Here is a 20,946-nt window from a genome sequence, read left to right as displayed (position 1 = left end):
CTAAACACATTAAAAGAATTCACAAATTAAGAAAATTCATACTGCAAAACCCCATTTTTAATAAAAAGGCAAAAAATGTACAATATTGAAACATCAATTAGATTGGCTGGTAGCCTTGTTTGATCTTTTTTTTTATTGAATGAATTATATTTTAACAAATTATTTATATTTCCAGGAATATTTTTGTGCTTTGAAAAACAGTATGCTTTACAGATCGGCTCCGTTTTATGAAAGCATCAGACTCTAATCCTAAATACTGTCATGAAAAACATTATATATCTAATATATCTGTATTTACATAAGAAAAACATTATAAATATACATTTTTGTAAAAAAAAAAACGTTTTACAAATAACTGGCATCCAGATTTGTGTTATTAAGGCCTTGGTTGGATATGGTGGTAACTGTAAACCATTCTTTTTGCTCAGCTCACAGGCTCTCATGCGAGTAAATGCAGAGAAACATGCATGTTATCTATAATAAATGTTGTATCGCCAGCGGTGAAACGGTAGGATTTGAAAAAAGGCTGAACTTGAGCCTGCTCTTTTAAAAACAAGAAAACCAAACTGCTAAGAAATAGTATTTGAAGTTTTTCCAAATAGGTTTCTGTAATAATCAAAATCTAAATTCAGTTTGAGACTCTGTTTTTCAATCTTACTCTCATAACACACATGAAAGATCAGATTAATACCTTTAATACATACATACATTTAATTGCTCAAACATAAAGCCAAGGGTCAGAAACATTATGTTTGAAATACGTTTTTTTTATTCTTTTTTTATTCAATTTTACATACATAATATATACATTCTGAATTTTCTTGCGAGTAGTAAATGTACATAATGAATGAAGTCAAATGAAATAAATTTTGGCAAAGTTTAATTCGACCATTGCTGATGGACTGTAAAGTCATATGATCAGTATTCAAAAGTGTGAAACATATGAAAGTACTGAGCACTTAGAAATAGAAATGGCTATTGCGACATTTTGAGACCATAGTCTTTATAGCAGCTGCTTATACTTGAGGGATTTTTACTAACATGCAAAAAGATTTATGAGCGTCATAAAGTTATTATGCCTCAAAACAGATTGTATGGCTAAGATCCAGCTGGAACGAAATTGAGTATCCATACAATATCCATAAAAAGGTCCATATTTATTATAAATGTAAAGCTTGGGTTAGCGCATATAGCAATGCTTGCTTATAAGGGAATGCCTAAGCATGCTAAAAATGTTAATGGGAAGTGCAGCTGTGGTGAAAGTATACTTCTAAAGGCCATGTGAGTACAAATATGTCATTTCAAATAAATTTTGTTAAAAATAAAAGACTTGGGCTTAACGTTGAAAGTTCTCATGAAGTTTTCTCATTTGTTTGTATTTGTGTGTGTGTGCAAATGTGTGTCTCATACCCTTTCCAGGTCACGAGGACTCAACACTTTTCCGATCATAAGAAGTGCCCCTGATGGCTCATCTCTGACTAGAAAGAGGAAGGGGCGGTCCACATTGTATGCCAGAGTCAGTGATTGGCCTCTGGCAGTAGTGGTGGTGCTGGCATACTCTGTGCCTTCTGGAGCTGTCTCCATGACAACCTTATGACGGACAGCATTTAACTTCACTGGCTGACTGGTTATTTTAATAAGATCTGTCTCTGCCAACCATTCAGATAGACCTGGACAAAGAAGAACATAATGGAGTGAAAAATGACATAAGCAATGTAACCAGTGTCAATATTGGACGATAAAAGTAAAATGTAAAACAGTGGTCGTGTCTCACCCAGGTCAGAGAGGGAGGGCAGCAGGTCTGTGCTGTAGCTGACTTTTATAACGGGCAGAGTGAGGTGGACCTGTACCGCGTGGAGGGTGTTAGAGAGGTCCTGGACAAATTCAGCAGTAAGTGCTTCCTCTATCATCGTCAGGTTCTGAGTCACCTCATCGGGCAAGAAAAAATACATGCTTACTCCATCCTGCATAGGAACCTGGGCAATCTGGACAAAAAAACAGAGAAAGACAGAGATGTCTCATCCTTTTACTTCAAATTACATTCTCTCTACAAATACAATTCTGTGTTTGATGACAGAATTTATCATTATTTATTAGGGAGTTCTCCAATTAAATAATAAAATAAACAACTTACAATATACAATACACATTGTATTCCAAGTTGTGTCCCAAATTACATACTATATAATATGCACTTAAACTATGTATTCTACCATCTAGTATATACTTTTTATTTTAAAAGTGTAGAATCATCTCAAATTGAACACTTAAAGGGCCAGTTACCCGAAAACTTAAAATTCTGTCTTCATTTACTCACCCTTGAGTTGTTCCAAATCTGTATACATTTCTTTGTTCTGGTGAACACAAAAAAATATTTTGGAAGAATGCTTGTAACCAAACAGTTCTTTGCCACCATTGACTACCATAGTATACCGTAAATGAAATCCAGGAAATAAATGCAGTTTTCCAGGGGCGCCAGAAATATGCCGTAAAATAACAGTTTTTCCTGTAAAATTACGTTTATACCGTTTTACAGTCTTTTCCTGTAATTGTTTTTTTTTCTTCACATTAGGAAAAATGACAATGGTAGTCAAAAGTGACCCAAAACTGTTTGCTTTCCTACATTCTTCAAAATATCTTCTTTTGTGTTCAACAGAACAAAGACATTTAAAAAGCTAATTTTCCTACTATGTTAGTCAATGGTGGCCAAGAACTGTTTGGTTACAAACATTCTTCAAAATATCTTGTTTTGTGTTCATCAGAACAAAAAAGAATTTCCATTATAACTGTTCCTTTAAGGGGTTTCTACTAAGCAAAAGTACTTAACGCAATGCAAGTCAATGAAAATCCATTTGTTTATTGTACTTTTAATGTCACTTGTTTTGCCCAACATGACCTCAGTCACTGTCAGACTGATCTGTAATCGTCTCCGCGGGTGAACTTTGCTCGGCAGTGCCAACCTCTCTTCCGCTGCGTAAGCAAACCTGAGACCGCTTGTGCATGTTTAGCATTCCACACTTCACATTTTCAGTTGAATAAGTGCATCATTTCAATACTTAAAGTGCACTTCTTCTTGGAATTTTTAAAGTGAACATACAGTACTACTTACACTATTTATACAACAAAATGGCACATAAAACAGTGCACAAATATGTGATTTGGGATGCACTTCTAATCTTTCATCAAAAATAGTTCTGGTACCGTGCAGCCAATGTCAGGGTCATTGCCCATCTTCACCGGGTAATTTTCCTGCTCCATCATGGGAATGAGAACTGGCGCTTGTCCATCCACCTGGAAGTTGTCCATCTTGTTAGCCTTGCTGAACCTAGTTACCCATTTACCTGTGAAAAAAAGAGCAATTTAAAGTTGTAGCTGTAGTAGGAACTGAGAATAATTAAACAGATTTTATGTAAAACACTGTGTCAGTCATTTCTAAATGACAAATGTTGCTAGTTTCCAAGTCCAGAAAAGAGAAGCTCATTTACCCTTGAAGTACGCTGCCCCCACAGGCAGAACAGCGGTGTTGCGCGGGAGAGCTGAAGGAAGAATTTGGCCCACTTTTCCGCCGGTCTTCTGTTTAAACCAATCATTAACAGCCTTGAGGTCCCGAGCTCCACCCATAAGAGTTTGAGGGCGTACCCCGTATTGAGTCTCTACATTGTTGAGGTATTCCAGCTTAAGTCGAAGCTCTGAAACGAACAGATGAATAAAATATGTACTGCTTTTTTATTAACCAGCAGCTTTTCTCACAAAGGCACATCTAGATAAAATCATACACTCACTCCTGGCCAGCAGGATGCGTTCTGCGGAGTTAAAGCCCTTGGCCGGTGCCCTTAGAGAAGAGAGAAGCTCTTTCAGTGTGTTATGGAGTTGACTGTCTTGCAAGGTGTGGTAACGGAGAGCCCTGTAAATCTGCTTCTCAGCTCGCTCAGACACCCCTACGACAGATGAGTAAGAAAATCTCAAGGTAAGATCAGGTTAGTAATAATCGGGTGTGTGGTTGGACAAGAGCAAACCTCACCCATTGAGAGCTGTGTGAAGGCTGCTGAGATACTCATGGGGGACAGGAAGACGCTGACCTTGGGGTCACGTGCTGCCAGCTGACGGAACAGGTTGTAGCCAAAATCAGAGGTCGCAGCAGCCAGCTTGGTGTGTGGTGTGGTGAAAAGATCAACCACCTCCTCATCACCGTCAGCCTCTGTATCTGTCTATAGAGAGAGAGGGGACGTTAAAGCCCGCATAGTGTCAGAGTAAAGATAACAGCTGGGAATTTGTGGGGACGATACTGCACCATCTGAGCATGTGAGAGGCAGAGAAGACTCCATAAAACAAGCAGAAGGGCTGTCTTCTTCATCCTGACAAATACAAAAACCGAAGATTAGATGGATGACATCACGGACATGGACGCCAACACTGTTAAAAAAACAAATTCTGTCATTGTTTATTCACCCTTATGTCATTTAAAACCTGTATATGACTCTTTCTTGTGTGGAACACAAAAAATATTTTGAGAAATTATTTGTGTTCATACAATGGAAGTCAATTGGGGTTCAAATTTGTTCGGTTATCAACATTCTTCAAAATATCTTCTTTAGTGTTCTGCAGAAGAAAGGAAGTCATAGCAGATTGGAATGACATGAGTGAGAGTAAATGATGAATGTTCAGTTTTAGGTGAACTGTCCCTTTAACAAACAGCGATTGTTTGGCCAGCTATTACAAAACATAATGGAAAGGCTTCAAAAGATTAACATAATTTTGAAAATATTAGTAAGAAAATCCTGCAAAGGTAAAAAATTATTATTATATTTATATTAAGAATATTTAAGATGTTGAAAGAAAGAAAAATTAAGGGCACACTCTTAAAAATAAAAGTGCTTCATGATGCCATAAAATAACCTTTTTTTTGTCTAAATGGTTCAATAAAGAACCGTTAACATCCAAAGAACCTTTCTGTTTCACAAAAGGTTATAAAAAGTTAAGAAAGAGATGGTTCTTAAAATAACTTTTGACTGAATGGGTTTTGTGGCACCAAAATTGGTTCGGACGGCATTGCTGTGAAGAACCTTTTAAGCACCTTAATTTTTAGTGGTATATGGTCTTTGATTTTTTTAATGAAGCCAGAAAATTAAAAAAATCTAAATAGTATTGAAACTTTATATAACACTACACACAGTTAACTTGGAATGGGTTCAAGTATTGGAGGAGTTCCTACTGCAAAAACAGACACTCTTTCGGAAACTTTCCCATGTTCCTTCAGCACATCTGGTTGTCATTAAAGTCGTCTTCAAGTTTCTTGCTGAGTTCAGATCCATCACTGGAAAAAAATACACCTAACCCTATTGTTTTTTCACATTTGTCTGACTGGCTGCCTGCATGCCACGCAGTTAAACAGTAGACGATGAAGCATCCACTGCATACTTTCTCAACATTTATTCACAATCCACAACTACATTTTATTAACCAATTTACAAAACACCTACAATAAAAATACACAATTTTGAAACAACTTATCAAAAAAAACATTTAGTCCCAATATTTATCACTTATAAATGTTTAACACTCTTTGCTTTACTCGTCTGTAAAGCAACCTCCAAAAAGTGTAATGTTTAGGCAACTTAAATATGATGATGAATAAATAAACAAACACCATTTTTGAGCACACTTGAAGGAGAACAAATAGGGCTGGTACAAAGCATGATGTGAGTATTCATAAAAATAACCGTTATTAAACTTTAAACATATAAAACATTGATGTTTATTTTTCTGACCTGTATTCTTCTTTTACGTCGTCTCGAGCAGACTCTCCGTCCACAGCTGCGCCAACTGTGCGCGAGCAGATGCACGAGAAGCGTTTCACTAAAGAATCCCGCCCTGCGATGACGACTGAGCACTGCAGCTTCTGAGGAAAAGTCTTCACGGTAAAACGTATCCCAAAATATCACAATATGCATGTATTTAATACTATATGCTGTAGAAAATAAATATCGTGTCATTTGGTCTTCGTTTCTTTTCAAATGTTGCGTTTTATTTGTTATAACTGTTAGCATGAAGATAAGCGTGAACGATACACTTCGATTAGCCTAATACACAGCGATACAGGTAGACAATTTTTTTTTTAATTTTTAAGGTTTTGTAGAATACAACGAAAATGTATTACCATGCGACTTAACATTATATTACAATAATATGTACGATTTAGCTGTATGATAATAAAGTCATTTTCTGTGCCATTGGATACACTTGCACATGTTGTTTAATCATTAGAAAAATAATTTCTAATGGGATTTATTATGTCTGTCCTTAAGTTTTCTCCTTTTTATGTCTGTCTTACAAAAATTAAACAATGTTCAGGAGGTGCATGTCCATATATAATGTTACTGTACTATAGACAGGTCACGAACAGCATAACCCTGCGTATCACCCAAGCACATGTAATATACACGGATCCATGCACGTTTTCTTTCAGTTCCCTTGATCCATTTCCTGATGTCCAAGGAACTGCTGAGGAATTGTTTCCCTCCACATATTTAACATGTAACTTAGCATGTTTTCATGTGGGCCGTCACTGAGTGTTGTGTCAGTCAGGCGAACATTGCTTGGTACAGTTTCATTTTCAGTTTTTGGCTCATCGCTTTGTTCAGCCGTCGCTCCAGGATTGGGGTTGGTGACCATTCCCAGGAAGAGAGGTGTGTAAGACGCATCATCCACCAGTGCAAAGATGAATGGCATGTTTACGGCAAACGTGGGAATGGTACGCACTAGTGTGACAGAGGTCGCGGCCGAGGCTTCGGCCCCCTGTTCGTTCAGTTCAATACTTGAGGCATGTTGTACCCCTGACACCACTAATGGGCCCTGGGAGATTCTGGATAGGTCAGGCCCAGAAAACAACATGCCCAGACCTGAAATATAGATATAGAAAGTTTGTATCCAGGTATAAATATTTTCACAGTTCCACTCAACTTCATGTTGACCAAACATTAGCTTAATATGATTCACCACAAAATGTAAATTGCGAACATGTGGAGGATTCTCTTACCCATGTTTGTAAGTGCTTGACGTAAATCCTGTTTGGACTCAAGCTTGAATTTGGGTAGTTTCACATGCATAGACTTCTGACTTGGGAGACGTTCATACAGGTCGGAAATGTTGAGTTTGGCAGCCGTGGTTGATAGATTTCCATGTGATGGCATTACTACTAGAAGACTCATGTTTCCTTGGAAGGGTAATCTTGCGACCTGATGATAGATATGGCGAAACACCAAACCTTGTTTAGATAATTAGAAAATAACAATGCTTTGTGTAGGCTAAAGAACAACATGATTTAAGCAACAGTTCACCCTAGAGTGACATTTTTGCCATAACTTACACTCATGCCGTCCTAGGTGTACATGTCTTCCTGTTTTCTGGCGAACGCATTTGACAGCGAATCAAAATCCTGGCTGATCCTGGCTTTGTAATGTAAGTGAATAGAGACTCGATCGTTTTTGCTCACAAATGTATCGTTTGGTGTCATGACACATCCCTGTAAGCCTGGATATACAACATATATGATGGATATATGCGGTTTTTGGAGCTTCTAAAACTGGGTCTCTATCCATTGCCATTACCAAGCTGAAGAGCCAGGATATTGTTCAATATAACTCCGGTTGTGATCCGCTAAAAAAGATACAGAAGTCATATACTCCTGGGACAGCTTGGGGGTGAGTAAAAGATTGGCTAATTGTATTTTTTGGGTGAAATGTTCCTTTAAGTTAGGAGGAAAATAAGCAGCATAAAGGAAATAATATACAGTACCTGTGTTCCATCCTTTAAATCTACAAACATGCTGAGTGGATATCTGGTTGCCATCATCATGTCCACCTTTACAGAGGTTTTTTTGTCAATGTAGAAGAAATCCTTTACAGTGAACTTTGAGTCAAAGCGAGACTGCCACTCCCCTAAGAGTAAGAATGACATTATAAATCGCATCATTACCACTTGCCAATTATTTCCTAATATATATATATATATAAGTATATATTCATTTAATTTACATAAAAATTTACCAACCTTTGAAATGAATGGCATTTATCAGCATTAGAACCACATTAGATGGAAGACTAGACATGAAGTTGGTTATGTGACCTTTGGTGACCTCCTCCACCCAATGATTGACTTCTTTAATAGAGGTCAATTGTGAAGGTTCAGATTTATACAGGCGTGAAGATCTATCCACAAAGTCTTGGTTCACCTTAAAACCTTTACAAAGACAAAAAAAAATGTAAAGAGGACACAACTATCCTCAATTGTGGAGTTAATTGGCAACAACTTTCTAGTATAGTTCATTCCATGCATAATTTTTTAAGGTTTAATCACATCTGTGATTAAATTGACAGATGAGCATTTAACAGATAATGCAAATCAGAAGTATTTATTGTTTGTTCTTTTTCAGCTTGACATTTTTGGAGGGGCCCAAGGTAAACATGGGGGAAAAGCTCTCCTACTCTCCCCAGACCCTGGCTAATATTCCACTTTTTTATTTCTATTTCTCTAACTGTTTATTTATTTATTGTAATGTATTTATTTTTGACCAAAATGCAATATATTTTACCTGGTAAGAGATAGAGACGGGATGCCATCTTGACAGCCTTAGTAGTCAGATGTTCCTGGAGACAGCTTAAGGTTTCATGAAAATTAGCCTGTGCTTGTGCGTGAAGGACTTCTAACAACTTCTCCTCGGTCTTGTTGTTTGCACCTATTAAGCAAAATATTTTAAAATATGTAAAGTATGTAAATATTTATATAATACCTGCCATCTTGCACTGTAATAGAATGTTCCCTATTTCAAAATGATGTGTGTGTATGGTCACAACTGTTCAGATTTCTCACCCAGAGCAAGCTCAGCAAGTGCAAGGGAAACACTCAGTGGAGATATAATTATATTTGGTTGCTCAAGCCCAGGCTGTAGATTCTCTAAAAGCTCTAAGCCAAGTTTGGCCACTGCACCACCAACTGTACGTTGAGCTTCCAAGCTTAAAATATCATTGCATTTCTCTTTACCTGTTTCATCAGAAGCCTGGGAAAAAAGATGTGCTTTTATGAAGACGCTTAAGAGACATTGTTAACAGGGAAGGTTTTGGAGGATAGTTTGATATCCAGAGTAAAGAAGCTGTTTCTTACCATAAGTTCAAACCTAAATATACAAAGCAGTGTAAACACCACATGACTATGCTTCATGTTTTTCTTTTGGCCTGGAAAACACAACAAAAAGCATCTGGTAATACGATTTCTCTAATAAAAAACTGCATACGATATAAAAAACAATATTTTACACATAAATCAACTGTTGTGCAGTGAGCGGTTTTAGAAAACATTTAGAGCTGAGATAATGTTAGCCTTTGGTCTGATGAGACTTTAAGATTAGCCACAAAAAAACAGAAAGGGCTACAAAAAGCGTTGGATAAATTAAATAGGACCAGCTCAATACAGCTGGTAATAAAATTAATAAGAAGTATTGAAATGTTTAAAACATTGAATTAAAAAATAAGATTAATTTAGCAATTTGTCAATGTAATATTTGTCAATGACGTATGTAATAATATAATTTCCGTAATAATGCTGTCATTTCTGCAAAAACAAATTTCCAATATTTTAATAGCCCGTGTTAGTCCTGCCACCATGCATGCCATGTCACCGCTAGAATAAAAACTCTGCCAGATTTCAACTTTAGAGATATATTGTCAGCTAAAAAGCTAGAGCTGTTTTAGAAGTTAAAATAGATGCATTAAACTTACCAAACCTTGTGGTAGGAAAGTGTTGTTAAATATAGGGAGCGGGAATGATGTTGTTCTGATCAGGACTGATAATGGTGTCAGACACTGTGCTGCTGGTTAATGTTTTATTACTCATTGACTTGTGTCACTGTTTAGTTTTAAATGTAAATATGAATATATGTGGTCCAGCGGTCAAACTCAAGAAATGCCACAGAGCCACCAAAAGAGAAACAAATGCAAAAAAAGAACAAAATGTCTATATTAAAACATGATTAATAATGTTGAGGATAATAGAACGTCTGTGCACAGAAATATTTTATTTTTTAGCATATATTAATAAATATTAAAAAGTTTAAAAACAAATGTTTAAATCTGTTAAATAGGGATGACTTTACTCACTAACAATGCTAAAGAAAATGTGAAAAAAGTTTGTTAAAGGATATTTGTTTCCTTGCTTATCCCAGCAATAGCATTAAAATGGAATAATTATTTAATTATTAGTTAATTTATTTATTATATTCAACTAACCTAAAAATATTTTGCATAGTTTAGTTAAACATCTTTAAGAAACAAATCATTAATTGAACACTTAGTTTGTTATTAAATGTTGCTCTAATTGAACTGGCATTAGAAGTATTTTCAAAACCCATAAATGAAATTTATTTGTCCAGTTTGTCCTGCAAATCTAGTTCTCCGCCTACGCAAAACCTTGAATCCTTAATCCCACCCCGTTAGACTCAATGCCACTGTGCTAAAAAAACATCCAGGGGTTCATCTGCGAAAAGTCATTCTAGTAACAAAATTACAACAACATCTGTGCGAAATAAAGCCTTTTAACACACAAAACACTGAAAGTAGCCTATTATATTCTATTATCATAAACGACAAATCTAAAACATCCGACCTTCTACTGATAAGATATTGATTAATGTTGTCATGATAATGTCATCTTCCAACCAATTTAACTCATGCCGTAACTCATTGGTCTAGCTGTTATTCGTCATGTTGAACTCTAGAGGGCGCCAAAGCTAAAATAAATATCTACGTATAATGGAAATGTGCAGTGTATGGTTCCAGAGAAAACATCACAAAATTCTTATGCCTTTGTGAGTGTTAATCTCTTCGTGAGTGTTGACCTTTTTATGGGTTATGTTTTGTTAAACAGTATTTTAACGTCTTACTTATCAAAACTTTAAAGACAAGAATTTGGCAGTCATTTAAAAGTCAAATAATTTGAACTCTGAACGTTAAGTAGATTATTCACTAAAAAAACATAAAAGTACACTGTAAAAAATGTAATTTGACTGCATTTTACGGTATTTTTACAGATTTGTCACGAATAATGTAAAAAGATGCTTTTACATTTTGAAAGACGGTAAAAAAGTCTAATAACAGAAAAGGACAACAAATGTACAAGAGAAACATGAAAGCATGTAATTTAGTCTGGTTATTTTCTGTATTGTACCGTTTCAACAGCACAGCCGTATAAAAAGTTCACCTGGAACGCAAAACATGGGTCCATCAGGCTTTCCCACAACTCAGTGTTGACTTAAGGAAACCTCATCCTAGCTCTTACACAGAGAGCTATTGTCAGCCTCACAGCAGGTCTGTGTGTCGGACTCCCTGCTGCTTCTGTGTAGAGTTTCAGTAAGGGCAGCCGTGGATACCCACTGTTTATCTCCTTTTCATTCAACTCTGCACAGAAATTGAGCACCGCTTTGTCTTCTCCGTGCTCTTCCACGCACAAACTCACCTTCAGGCTGTGCTGGTCCTATACGCACAAAGCCCCTTGTGTGAACTGTCATGGTTTTATCATTTTGTGAACTGCAAAATATATTTGTGAAGATAGAGATAATGCTGACAAAACTTAGGTGCTTTGCTGTTAAAATATTAAGTGATTAATGTCTTTTTGAAACGAAGGCCTGTAAAACATCTGAAGTGTGGAAAAACCATCTAGAATCATATCCTAACTCATCTACAATAAAAACAGTACTCTGCTGTTACAATCTAAACATCAAAATTATCGCAATCAAATAAAGACCAAAATAAAACGGCCTGCTGACAAAAGCAATTGCAGACAGCTATTTTTAACAACAAAGACTTTCTCTGATGTTAAATGAACACATGCACGGGTAAATGTTCAGAAATTGAAACGACAGGGTACAAACTTCGCTTAATTATGCTCTCCAGTGTGAGTGTGAGCGCGCGCGCGTGCGTTAAAGAGGCAGCGCGAGCTAATGCGCTGTCCACTCTGATCAGTACTCTTGTGTTGTGCGCGGCTTCCACCGCTCGAGTTCTTCTGAAGTTATTCCAAACAACAAATGATGGGTTCACATTTACTTAAGTTTATATGGATGAATAAAACTGGACTCATTCTCTTTTGCACCCCATTTCTTCTTCTCCCTTTGCCGCTCGTCGTTGGAACAAAGGTAAGTCTGTAGTAACATTCTGACAGGTCATTTTATGAAACATGTAAAAAATTAAACACGTGCAGTAGAGTTGAACGCGGAGGGCATTGGCGATGCTCCATAGAAAACTTATCGTCTCTCTTTCCACCTTGAGTGACTTGACAGAGACAAGTGTGCGTAAAAGTGTCAAGTAGATTTAGGGATGCGCTTTTGTGGATCCAGAATATATGCACAAAATACGAGATGTAATGTCAGCACGAATTCTCTGCATCTTAATTGTATTTCTGTATTGGAGAACAGTCAATGGGACGAGACCCTGCGTGACACTGGGGGGACACATTCCTTCACCGAAACACACAATGCACTATGTTTTGTCTTAACCCTTTGTTGACGCAAAGTTTCTGGTGCCAATTTTGCGCATAATTATTAGCATATTCCAAATAACGTAATATCACTTATAAACAGTAAATATATAATTGCATATAACGATAAATTAAACTGTATTTAGTTTTAAACACATTATACTGCTAATTTATGTCGCTAGAAGTAACGTGATTGGATGAGAAAGTTTGCGTTTAGAATAGCACGTGCATTCCTGCACTGCAGGTCAAATGGTATGATGTTTCTCATCATACAACCTTTGGAAACTATGACAAAAGTTTAAATAGAATGAACAATGAACCACATCGTTTGGATTATGTGGCTGATAATGAACTTTTGGTGAGGAACTTTGAATGTTACTGAGTGACTAACAAAAGGAACTTTGTACCTCATTCCTGTCATTACGGCATATCATTTAAGTTTCTTTAAAGGCACAAAAAGTTACACATTACAACTTTGTTGTGATTTGTTGAGGTAACAGTTTGAGTGTTGACATGTATTTCACAAGAAAAGTTAACTGTGAGTGTTCCTTAACTCATTGGTAATGTTTTAAATGGATCATACTTAACATAATATTTGGATGATAAGCAGCCATTTAACCTAAAACTGTGTTTAACTCCTCTCTTTTCACTTGTAATGTATAACATGATACTTTTTCATCCATTTGCACACTTATGCAATGCACTGTGTTGTATGCAGGTGGCCAAGTGTGCGTATGTGGTGGCATTGATGGCAGTGTACTGGTGTACAGAGGTGCTGCCGCTGGCCGTCACTGCATTACTGCCAGCTGTGCTCTTTCCTCTCTTCAGAATCATGGAGTCTAAAGATGTGAGTTTGAGGTCCTATATACAGTAAAACATATCATTAAACTGTTTTTAAACAACCATGTTCGTGACATCTCAAATGCTAGTCTTTAATGTGTGTTTATGTTGCAATGCCTTCTGGGTTTCAAACTTTGCATCACAGATATCCACATGTGTATGCATAGGTCTGTATGCAGTACCTGAAGGACACTAATATGCTGTTTCTGGGTGGTCTAATGGTGGCCGTAGCTGTCGAGCACTGGAACCTACACAAACGGATTGCGCTCCGAGTGTTGCTCTTCGTTGGTGTGCGGCCCGCTCTGTAAGTGCTTAAGAGCCACTGAGAGTCTTCTTGTTGATAATAGCATCATCGATTACGCTTCTTCTGCTCTTTCGTAGACTGATGTTGGGTTTCATGGGGGTGACCGCCTTCCTCTCTATGTGGATCAGCAACACGGCCACCACAGCCATGATGGTGCCAATTGTTCAAGCCGTGCTGGAGCAGCTCAACAACAGAGCGGAACAAGAGCAGATGTCACCTGCAGAGAGGGAAGAGAAAAATACGGAAATACAAATCAATAACCGGGGTGAGAAAGTTGATTTGATGCAGGATTAACATCATATTGGGTCCTGGAACAACTTTTCTTTTAACAAAAAGACTGGGCCTATAGCGTCAGTGTTAGATTTAAGATTAATACTGGGTTAGGGGCTTGTATACCGTTCTCGTCATTTTATTATTTCTCTCTGGTTTTATGGATAAGTCATAGTTAGTTAGGGTTTAGCGTTTAGGTCAGGTTCATGTTAAGTCTCTTTGACAGTAATGTTGTTTCAGGCCAAAATAAAGAACACGCTGATCCAGAAGCACGTCTTACATGGCAAAATCACAATGACCCACTGTATTAAAATCATCTTGACATATTCTGAAGACATGTTACATAAATACTGAAGATCTAATGTAGAGTTCATCTGCACCTCTGTTCGGTGATATGCGTAAAGTAACTTTAGCTTCGCTATGTGCACAGTGGTTCTGAATGGACGCATCTCAATGGACTCAGGCGGAGAGGAGAATCACAGGGAGACAGAGGAAAGAATAAATTTGTGTAAAGGATTGACACTCTGTGTGTGCTATGCAGCCAGCATTGGTGGTACAGCAACGCTCACAGGCACTGGACCAAATCTGGTACTTATGGGACAGATGAGCCAGTAGGTACCTCACCTCAGTGCTCTTCTAGATTTACTTTCTTACTTCTTGGTTGTCTTATGTGCATAATGTAATCTCAGTGATATAGCAATGCAGTAAATCCAGTTTAAATCAACGTATGTTTGATCTACAGACTTTTCCCTGACAACCCTGACGTTATAAACTTTGCATCGTGGTTCGGGTTTGCCTTCCCCAACATGATCATCATGCTGACACTGGCCTGGCTGTGGCTTCAGATCGTCTTTCTGGGTTGCAAGTATGTGTTCTTTTCCAATGAATTGAACTTAATAACATTCCAAAAGTCATACTGTGTGTACAGACTTATTAGTCACAGACATACAGTAACTTTCAAAAAATGCAGAAAGTTCTGTGCATGCTTCAATCGGCCAATCAGATTGGAGAATGCCAGATCAGGAAAATATTTGTTGCGCAATATGCATTAGACAGTAAACTGAACTGTAAGGAAACATGGACTTTGGGCGGTCCAAGAGCGTGCCATCTATGGCTAAAACCATGATATAACACACATGTTAGCATGTTTATTTGTTACTGTAACATCCATGCATGCCTCAAACATCTCTACAGCTTCAAAAAGACGTGGGGCTGTGGGACAGTGAAGACAGAGAAGGACATCGCCGCATATAATGTGATTAAGGAGGAGCACCGGCGTCTCGGCCCCATGTCATTTGGGGAGCTGAGTGTCCTAGCCCTGTTCGTCCTGCTGGTGGTGCTTTGGTTCACAAGGGATCCGGGCTTTGTGGATGGATGGGCTACGCACTTTTTCAATGCTGATAAAGAGTAAGAGTGAAAACACTAAAAATAATGAGATGCAGAATTCGAGTGGTGCTAGACAGAATTTTTATTTTTGGGTGATCTGCATAGCAACGCCCTGGCAACCACTCAAATCAGTATCATTATGAGGATAACTTTTGGGGCTAAGGACTATTCATATTTTCTTTAAAAAAATGTATTTTAAATGTAATTTTTTGTGCTATACCAAATAGTTTATTTTGCTTCCTGTTTTGAGATTTGATTGTAATGAAGCACAATAAAATTGTGCAAAATATTACTTTGAAATGAAATATCAAATGTCCTCTGATATCCTTTGAAAGCAAACAAAAAAAATCAAACGACAGAATTATTTAGGAAGACAAACCTCTGGCCCACAGACAGAATACCCCTAAAGTTGAATGAAGTAATCAAGACTTTAGCTGTCACATACACATTGAACTTTTGCTCAACACAAATAGCATGTTCTTCTGTTATCAGTTGTAGCGTGTCGTTTTATTTGTAGGTCAAATGTCCAGGAAAATGGTAAATGGAGTTTCCTCACATTGCAATCGGTACTTGTGTACAATTTTCTGATGGAGCGCACAGTGACCAGTGATGTGCCCAGAGATTGAGTGTATAACCGTGAAGACAATGATGTTATGTGGGTGAAAGGTCTAGACCAAAAACAGAACAGATGTAGGGTACACAAATACTCCAAAAGTCAATGGGCAGGGAGTCAATACCTGATTATCTAGGATAAGTAAAGACCTCCACACACCTGTTTTATTGCAGCCGCTAACAATTACCTCTTTTAACCTCTGACCCCTGGCTCACCTGTGTGCAGGTTTGTGACGGACGCCACAGTTTCTGTGTTCGTAGCTGCTTTGCTCTTTGTCTTCCCCTCGAAACCACCACAACTTTGCTCCTGGAGGAAGCAGAGTTTTGACACAGGTCAGTAATACACCTGTTAGGCTGTTGTCTAGATTGTGAAGTATGCAACCAAATCTATTTGTGTGTAATGGGAGAAAATGCCCTATAACAATGCAATGAACATACATGAATATGATTGTGTCTTATGTCAGCGCCTCAATCAGACAGCGACCCTACTCCAGCTCTGCTCACATGGAAGGTGACGCAGAAAAAGATGCCGTGGAGCATTATCCTGCTGCTGGGAGGGGGCTTTGCGCTAGCCAAGGGCTGTGAGGTAAAACAAATGTTATTCCGATACACGTGTTTGTGTTTTTGTTTGAGAGGGTGAGATGAAGGATGAATCAAGATCATGTGCCATAACAAATACCAAAGATCACCTTCAAGCGCCATGAACTCCTATTCGTTTGTTTGTTGTTGATCTCATCAGGTCTCTGGGCTGTCGAAGTGGCTTGGAGATCAGATGTCGCCTCTTCAAAGTATTCCTCCCTGGGCTATTGCCATTGTCCTGTGTCTGATGATAGCTACCTTTACTGAATGCACCAGCAACGTTGCCACTGCAACATTATTTCTGCCTATACTTGCATCGATGGTAAGTACGTGACTCATATTAACTACGCATGCATTGGTTTTTAACCTAACTTTTTTGGTTAAAATGTTTCATTTGTGCTATCTTTTAAAGGTCCAATGTGTGATTTTTTTGAAGGATCTATTGACAGAAATGCAATTGCATATACATAACTATGTGTTCAGAGGTGTATAAAGACCTTACATAATGAAGCGGTATGTTTTTATTACCTTAGAATGAGCTATTTCTATCAACATACACCGTGGGTCACCTTGAATGGAACTCACCATGTTTTTTCTACGGTAGCCCTAAACGGACAAAATGCTACAGAGCGCGTTTCATAAATACGCTATCTCCTTAGGCAAAGAAGAGAAAACATGCCGACATCTTAGTCCAGTGTCAACCTCCGTAGTGCTTCGAAAGGGGAGGAGTGAGCCGTTGGTTTGCAAGTCGCAACCTCACCACTAGATGCCGTTCAATTTCATACACTGGACCTTTAAGGCGGAATCCACTTTTATAATTGAATGCAATTACGTTTATACATTTTTTAAATCGGCTAAAGCGTCCAAGAAAGATTTTCTCACACATTAATTTATATAAGCACAGTCTCCTCCTTCATAAATCTCTCATTGGATTTCACCTTTCTTGCCTCATGCTGTGCAGTTGGCACAGGTTGTCCTATCCTCATGAATTAGCCTATGCAAGAGAGCCTGTGAATGGAGGGATTTGTAGGGGGCTGAAGTGCCACATATGGGAGAGCCATGGAGATGTGCCATTGTTGTCTGGCTGGAAAAAAAGAGGAAGAATAAGGGATGGGGGGAGGGTTTTTTGGTAACTTTACTTGTTAATTCATCCAAGACTAGGCAGATATCCAGGCACTGCTGTGTGATCGAGTGTTGTTGTCTTTTCTATGTTACCTGTGAGCAGTTAGAATCGAGCAAGCTTACGTAATGAGAGATTAGACTCTTTGTCGCAGTTCGACTGAACTTTGTCTTATTTTTTTCAGTCCCAGTCTATAGGCATCAACCCGCTTTATGTTATGATCCCCTGCACCCTCAGTGCATCCTTCGCCTTCATGCTTCCAGTGGCGACCCCTCCAAATGCCATAGTCTTCTCATATGGATACCTGAAGGTATCTGATATGGTGAGTGTTAACCAATTACTGAAACAATTATTGATGCAACCCACTATATTACATTCACATGATCTAAATCTGTTTTATCCACAGGCAAAAACAGGCATCGTCATGAATATCATTGGTATTCTTTCCATTACCTTGGCCATTAACAGCTGGGGCAGAGCTTTGTTCAGTTTAGACACCTTTCCTAGCTGGGCCAACACTACAGCTGTGTGAGAAACAGAGAGAGACTGAATTCCGGCATCAATCGGCTGTCAAACTGCAGCATTCCACAATATTCTCAGCAAGCACATCTCACCTCAAACTGAGGAGGCCAAGCAGGGTAAAGCCAGTGGCTGGGAATGAGGAAGTGCGATCACTTCAACAACTCAAATAGTGTTTTTAAATGTAAATACATTTGTAAATTTGGGGCTTAAATTTTGAATCTAAAGAAGCCTCAAAAGCAATAATGATTTACTGCACATGCTACAAGAGGTATATGTGTGAAAAGCCAAAAGGCTGAAATCATATACTTTGAAAAGCAATGATGTGTATACTAGTCTAATCAATGCAAAGGTTTGTATACTTTGATGTACAGTGTTATCATTTACAGTTAAACATTTATTTAAAATATGAAATGTAATGCAATTCAAGAATAAAGTCAAAATCATGGGGAATAAAGTTGAAAAAAATAATATTTTTTAAAGGACTGTGAGTGAAAGGCTTTAAATGAAGTATAGTCAATGTTTTCACATTTGGGAAAATGTAGTTTGAAATTATTGTATCAATCATATATAATCGTGCGATTTTTCTTTTTTTTTCTCATAATGTTGACTTTATTCTAGTAATCATGTGATTTTAACATGTCACTAAAACACTGTTGTGCAAATTAACGTTCATCAATGCAATGTTATGTAAAATGTAAATTTTTTAGCTTTGTAAATGTAATAGCTTTAATTTTGTTCATATTTCTTAATAAATTTTTAGACACTGTCTGTTCCTCTGTGTGTGTATGCAGTTAGCCTGCATATTGTATATTACAAATTATTTTGTGTGTATTATATAAATAAAATATTAATAATATACACTGCCAGACCAAAAAAAGACACACAATCTAATATTTCGTCGGTCCGCCTTTAGCTTTAATCACGGCACGCATTCGCTTTGGCATCGTTTCGATAAGCTTCTGCAATTTCCAGAATGTCCATTTTTTTCCCGTCCAGAGTTGCATTCATTTTTCACCAAGATCTTGTATTGATGATGGGAAAGTCCGACCGCTGCGCAAAGTCTTCTCCAGCACATCCCAAAGATTCTCAATGGGGTTAAGGTCTGGACTCTGTGGTGGCCAATCCATGTGTGGAAATGATGTCTCATGCTCCCTGAACCACTCTGTCACAACTTGAACCTGATGAATCCTGGCATTGTCATCTTGGAATATGCCAGTGCCATCAGGAAAGAAGAACCCATCGATGGAATAACCTGGTCATTCAGTATATTCAGGTAGTCCGCTGACCTCATTCTTTGGGCACATAACGTTGCTGAACTATAGACCTCCAATCCAATGGGAGGCGCCTCTTACCTATTTGCTTAGTTAAATCCAGGTGGTGACTTTCTTTTGGACGGGCAGTGTAGTAGCCTAACATATATTTAATTTAAAACTACATTATACATCCAGAACCTACAAAGCAAACCAAGTAGGCCAAAAGCTGTAATACAAAAATAGCAGCCATTTGAAAGGGTTTAAACAAATTACAATGTTATATTTACGTATAAATATAATGCTTATGTTATATTTATTATATTAAGAGTTTGGTTCCTAAATTAGATTATACTCCGTTGTTTTTTCAAAAATCATGTTTTTTATTGTGCATTCCAATTAATATCAATCAAACTGCAGTTGGTTTGTTTTGATTTAAGCCATAACTCAAAAATACAGCTAACTAACCCAATAAAAACATGATAACATAATAAAAACATGATTTTTGAAAAATCTCGTTTTGGAACCAAACTCTTAGGGTGGGTTGCACCAACAAGGATTAAAGTAAACAGAGTTTAGAGCTAATCTAGGGTTTGTTGATCCTAGTTTTAATTTAATTCAAATAGCATTGCACCACTTAATTTTATACAGAGATTAACAAATCGTGGATTAAAAATTTAACCTGTATTTAAACCGTCATATGCGATTAATTTGGTCCGCCATGATGGATTTGTCGGTGTAACTAAACAGCAACAGTGTTTCACTGTCATGTAAAAAGGACATAAACAGCTCGTGCGTGTAAAAGAAACGTAATTTTTCTATTTAAAACCTCTCTCTGGATAATTCGATGATCAATCTGATCATCCATAAACACATTTCACAAGCCTTGAGCGCCATTACAGCGTACGGATATGACAGTTGAGCCGCATCATTATCCTGCAGCTCGCGACTGGAGCAGACATAAGTGAGAAAAGAGCAGTACGGGAATGACCAGCGGGTGAACCTCTGCCGTAGACGCCGCCGCCGCGAACGGCCCCGGTAGGCGATTGTGTTTCCGGGGGTCGTCCTCGGTCGTGTTCTGGGGCTGTTTTCGGCAGCACCGAACATTTGATTATAAATGTGTTTTTTTATTATTTAAACCTCAGTAGCTGGTTTAAAATTAATCCCTAACTGAGAGATAAATCAAGAGTTTAAAATAATGGAGCAACAGAATTAAAATGAATCTAGATTTACTGCAAATTTTAAACCTGGATCAAATGATAGCTTAAATATAAACCTGATAATTTTTAAACAAGGTTTAAAGTTTGGTGCAACGGAATTATTAAATAAACCTTGATTTAATCTAGATTTAAACCTAATCCTTGTTGGTGCAACCCACCCTTAATGTAATAAATATAACATAAATATAATTCTTCGTGTATTTTAATTTCAGTTTAGTTCAGACAACCTACCTTATATTTACAGTAGCCAGTGCACATGTAGCCTAATGACAAAACTTTTAATTTGGTTCATAGGAGAGACTATAGTTTTGAAAAGCGCCC

The 20,946-nt window shown here is 37.6% G+C and overlaps 3 protein-coding genes and 1 long non-coding RNA gene across 9 annotated transcripts; 1 reads left to right on the top strand and 3 right to left on the bottom strand.

Moving 5' to 3' along the window:
* Nucleotides 1–735: 735 nt before the first annotated feature.
* On the bottom strand, nucleotides 736–5,865 carry serpinf1 (serpin peptidase inhibitor, clade F (alpha-2 antiplasmin, pigment epithelium derived factor), member 1). The gene is made up of 8 exons (XM_057360363.1): nucleotides 5,769–5,865; nucleotides 4,292–4,355; nucleotides 4,022–4,208; nucleotides 3,783–3,938; nucleotides 3,486–3,689; nucleotides 3,202–3,341; nucleotides 1,775–1,985; nucleotides 736–1,670 (listed from the first exon to the last, which is right to left on the bottom strand). Exons 2-8 carry the CDS (start codon nucleotides 4,352–4,354, stop codon nucleotides 1,405–1,407), a joined length of 1,227 nt encoding a protein of 408 aa, XP_057216346.1. The 5' UTR covers nucleotide 4,355; nucleotides 5,769–5,865; the 3' UTR covers nucleotides 736–1,404.
* A 149-nt stretch (nucleotides 5,866–6,014) lies between these two features.
* serpinf2a (serpin peptidase inhibitor, clade F (alpha-2 antiplasmin, pigment epithelium derived factor), member 2a) lies at nucleotides 6,015–9,216 on the bottom strand. The gene is made up of 7 exons (XM_057360725.1): nucleotides 9,160–9,216; nucleotides 8,869–9,055; nucleotides 8,591–8,734; nucleotides 8,050–8,238; nucleotides 7,795–7,937; nucleotides 7,037–7,235; nucleotides 6,015–6,899 (listed from the first exon to the last, which is right to left on the bottom strand). The coding sequence occupies exons 1-7, from the start codon at nucleotides 9,214–9,216 to the stop codon at nucleotides 6,463–6,465; spliced, it is 1,356 nt and encodes a 451-aa protein (XP_057216708.1). The 3' UTR covers nucleotides 6,015–6,462.
* Nucleotides 9,217–10,352: 1,136 nt separating this feature from the next.
* Nucleotides 10,353–18,254, top strand: slc13a5a (solute carrier family 13 member 5a). 3 transcript variants are annotated; one of them, XM_057360722.1, is made up of 12 exons: nucleotides 10,353–12,181; nucleotides 13,241–13,369; nucleotides 13,530–13,666; nucleotides 13,744–13,931; nucleotides 14,367–14,547; nucleotides 14,679–14,801; nucleotides 15,131–15,343; nucleotides 16,161–16,267; nucleotides 16,399–16,520; nucleotides 16,674–16,835; nucleotides 17,818–17,955; nucleotides 18,040–18,254. In XM_057360722.1, the coding sequence occupies exons 1-12, from the start codon at nucleotides 12,074–12,076 to the stop codon at nucleotides 18,163–18,165; spliced, it is 1,734 nt and encodes a 577-aa protein (XP_057216705.1). In that variant the 5' UTR covers nucleotides 10,353–12,073; the 3' UTR covers nucleotides 18,166–18,254. The 3 variants fall into 3 exon arrangements, with proteins under 3 accessions (XP_057216705.1, XP_057216703.1, XP_057216704.1); XM_057360720.1 differs by having other exon boundaries at nucleotides 17,818–18,254; XM_057360721.1 differs by lacking the exon at nucleotides 10,353–12,181 and having other exon boundaries at nucleotides 13,178–13,369; nucleotides 17,818–18,254.
* LOC130570422 (uncharacterized) lies at nucleotides 13,673–20,946 on the bottom strand. 4 transcript variants are annotated; one of them, XR_008964962.1, is made up of 8 exons: nucleotides 20,857–20,946; nucleotides 18,087–18,157; nucleotides 17,759–17,937; nucleotides 17,452–17,597; nucleotides 16,624–16,757; nucleotides 16,373–16,513; nucleotides 16,151–16,241; nucleotides 13,673–13,883 (listed from the first exon to the last, which is right to left on the bottom strand). It is a non-coding gene; the product is annotated as an uncharacterized LOC130570422 (long non-coding RNA). The 4 variants fall into 4 exon arrangements; XR_008964961.1 differs by having other exon boundaries at nucleotides 17,452–17,947; XR_008964959.1 differs by having other exon boundaries at nucleotides 17,452–17,937.

Source organism: Triplophysa rosa, linkage group LG19 (genome assembly GCF_024868665.1).
Source record: "Triplophysa rosa linkage group LG19, Trosa_1v2, whole genome shotgun sequence".
In the NCBI taxonomy this organism is placed as follows: Eukaryota; Metazoa; Chordata; class Actinopteri; order Cypriniformes; family Nemacheilidae; genus Triplophysa; species Triplophysa rosa.
Note: the sequence above shows the minus strand (reverse complement) of the source record. Positions and strands in the feature narration are given on the sequence as shown.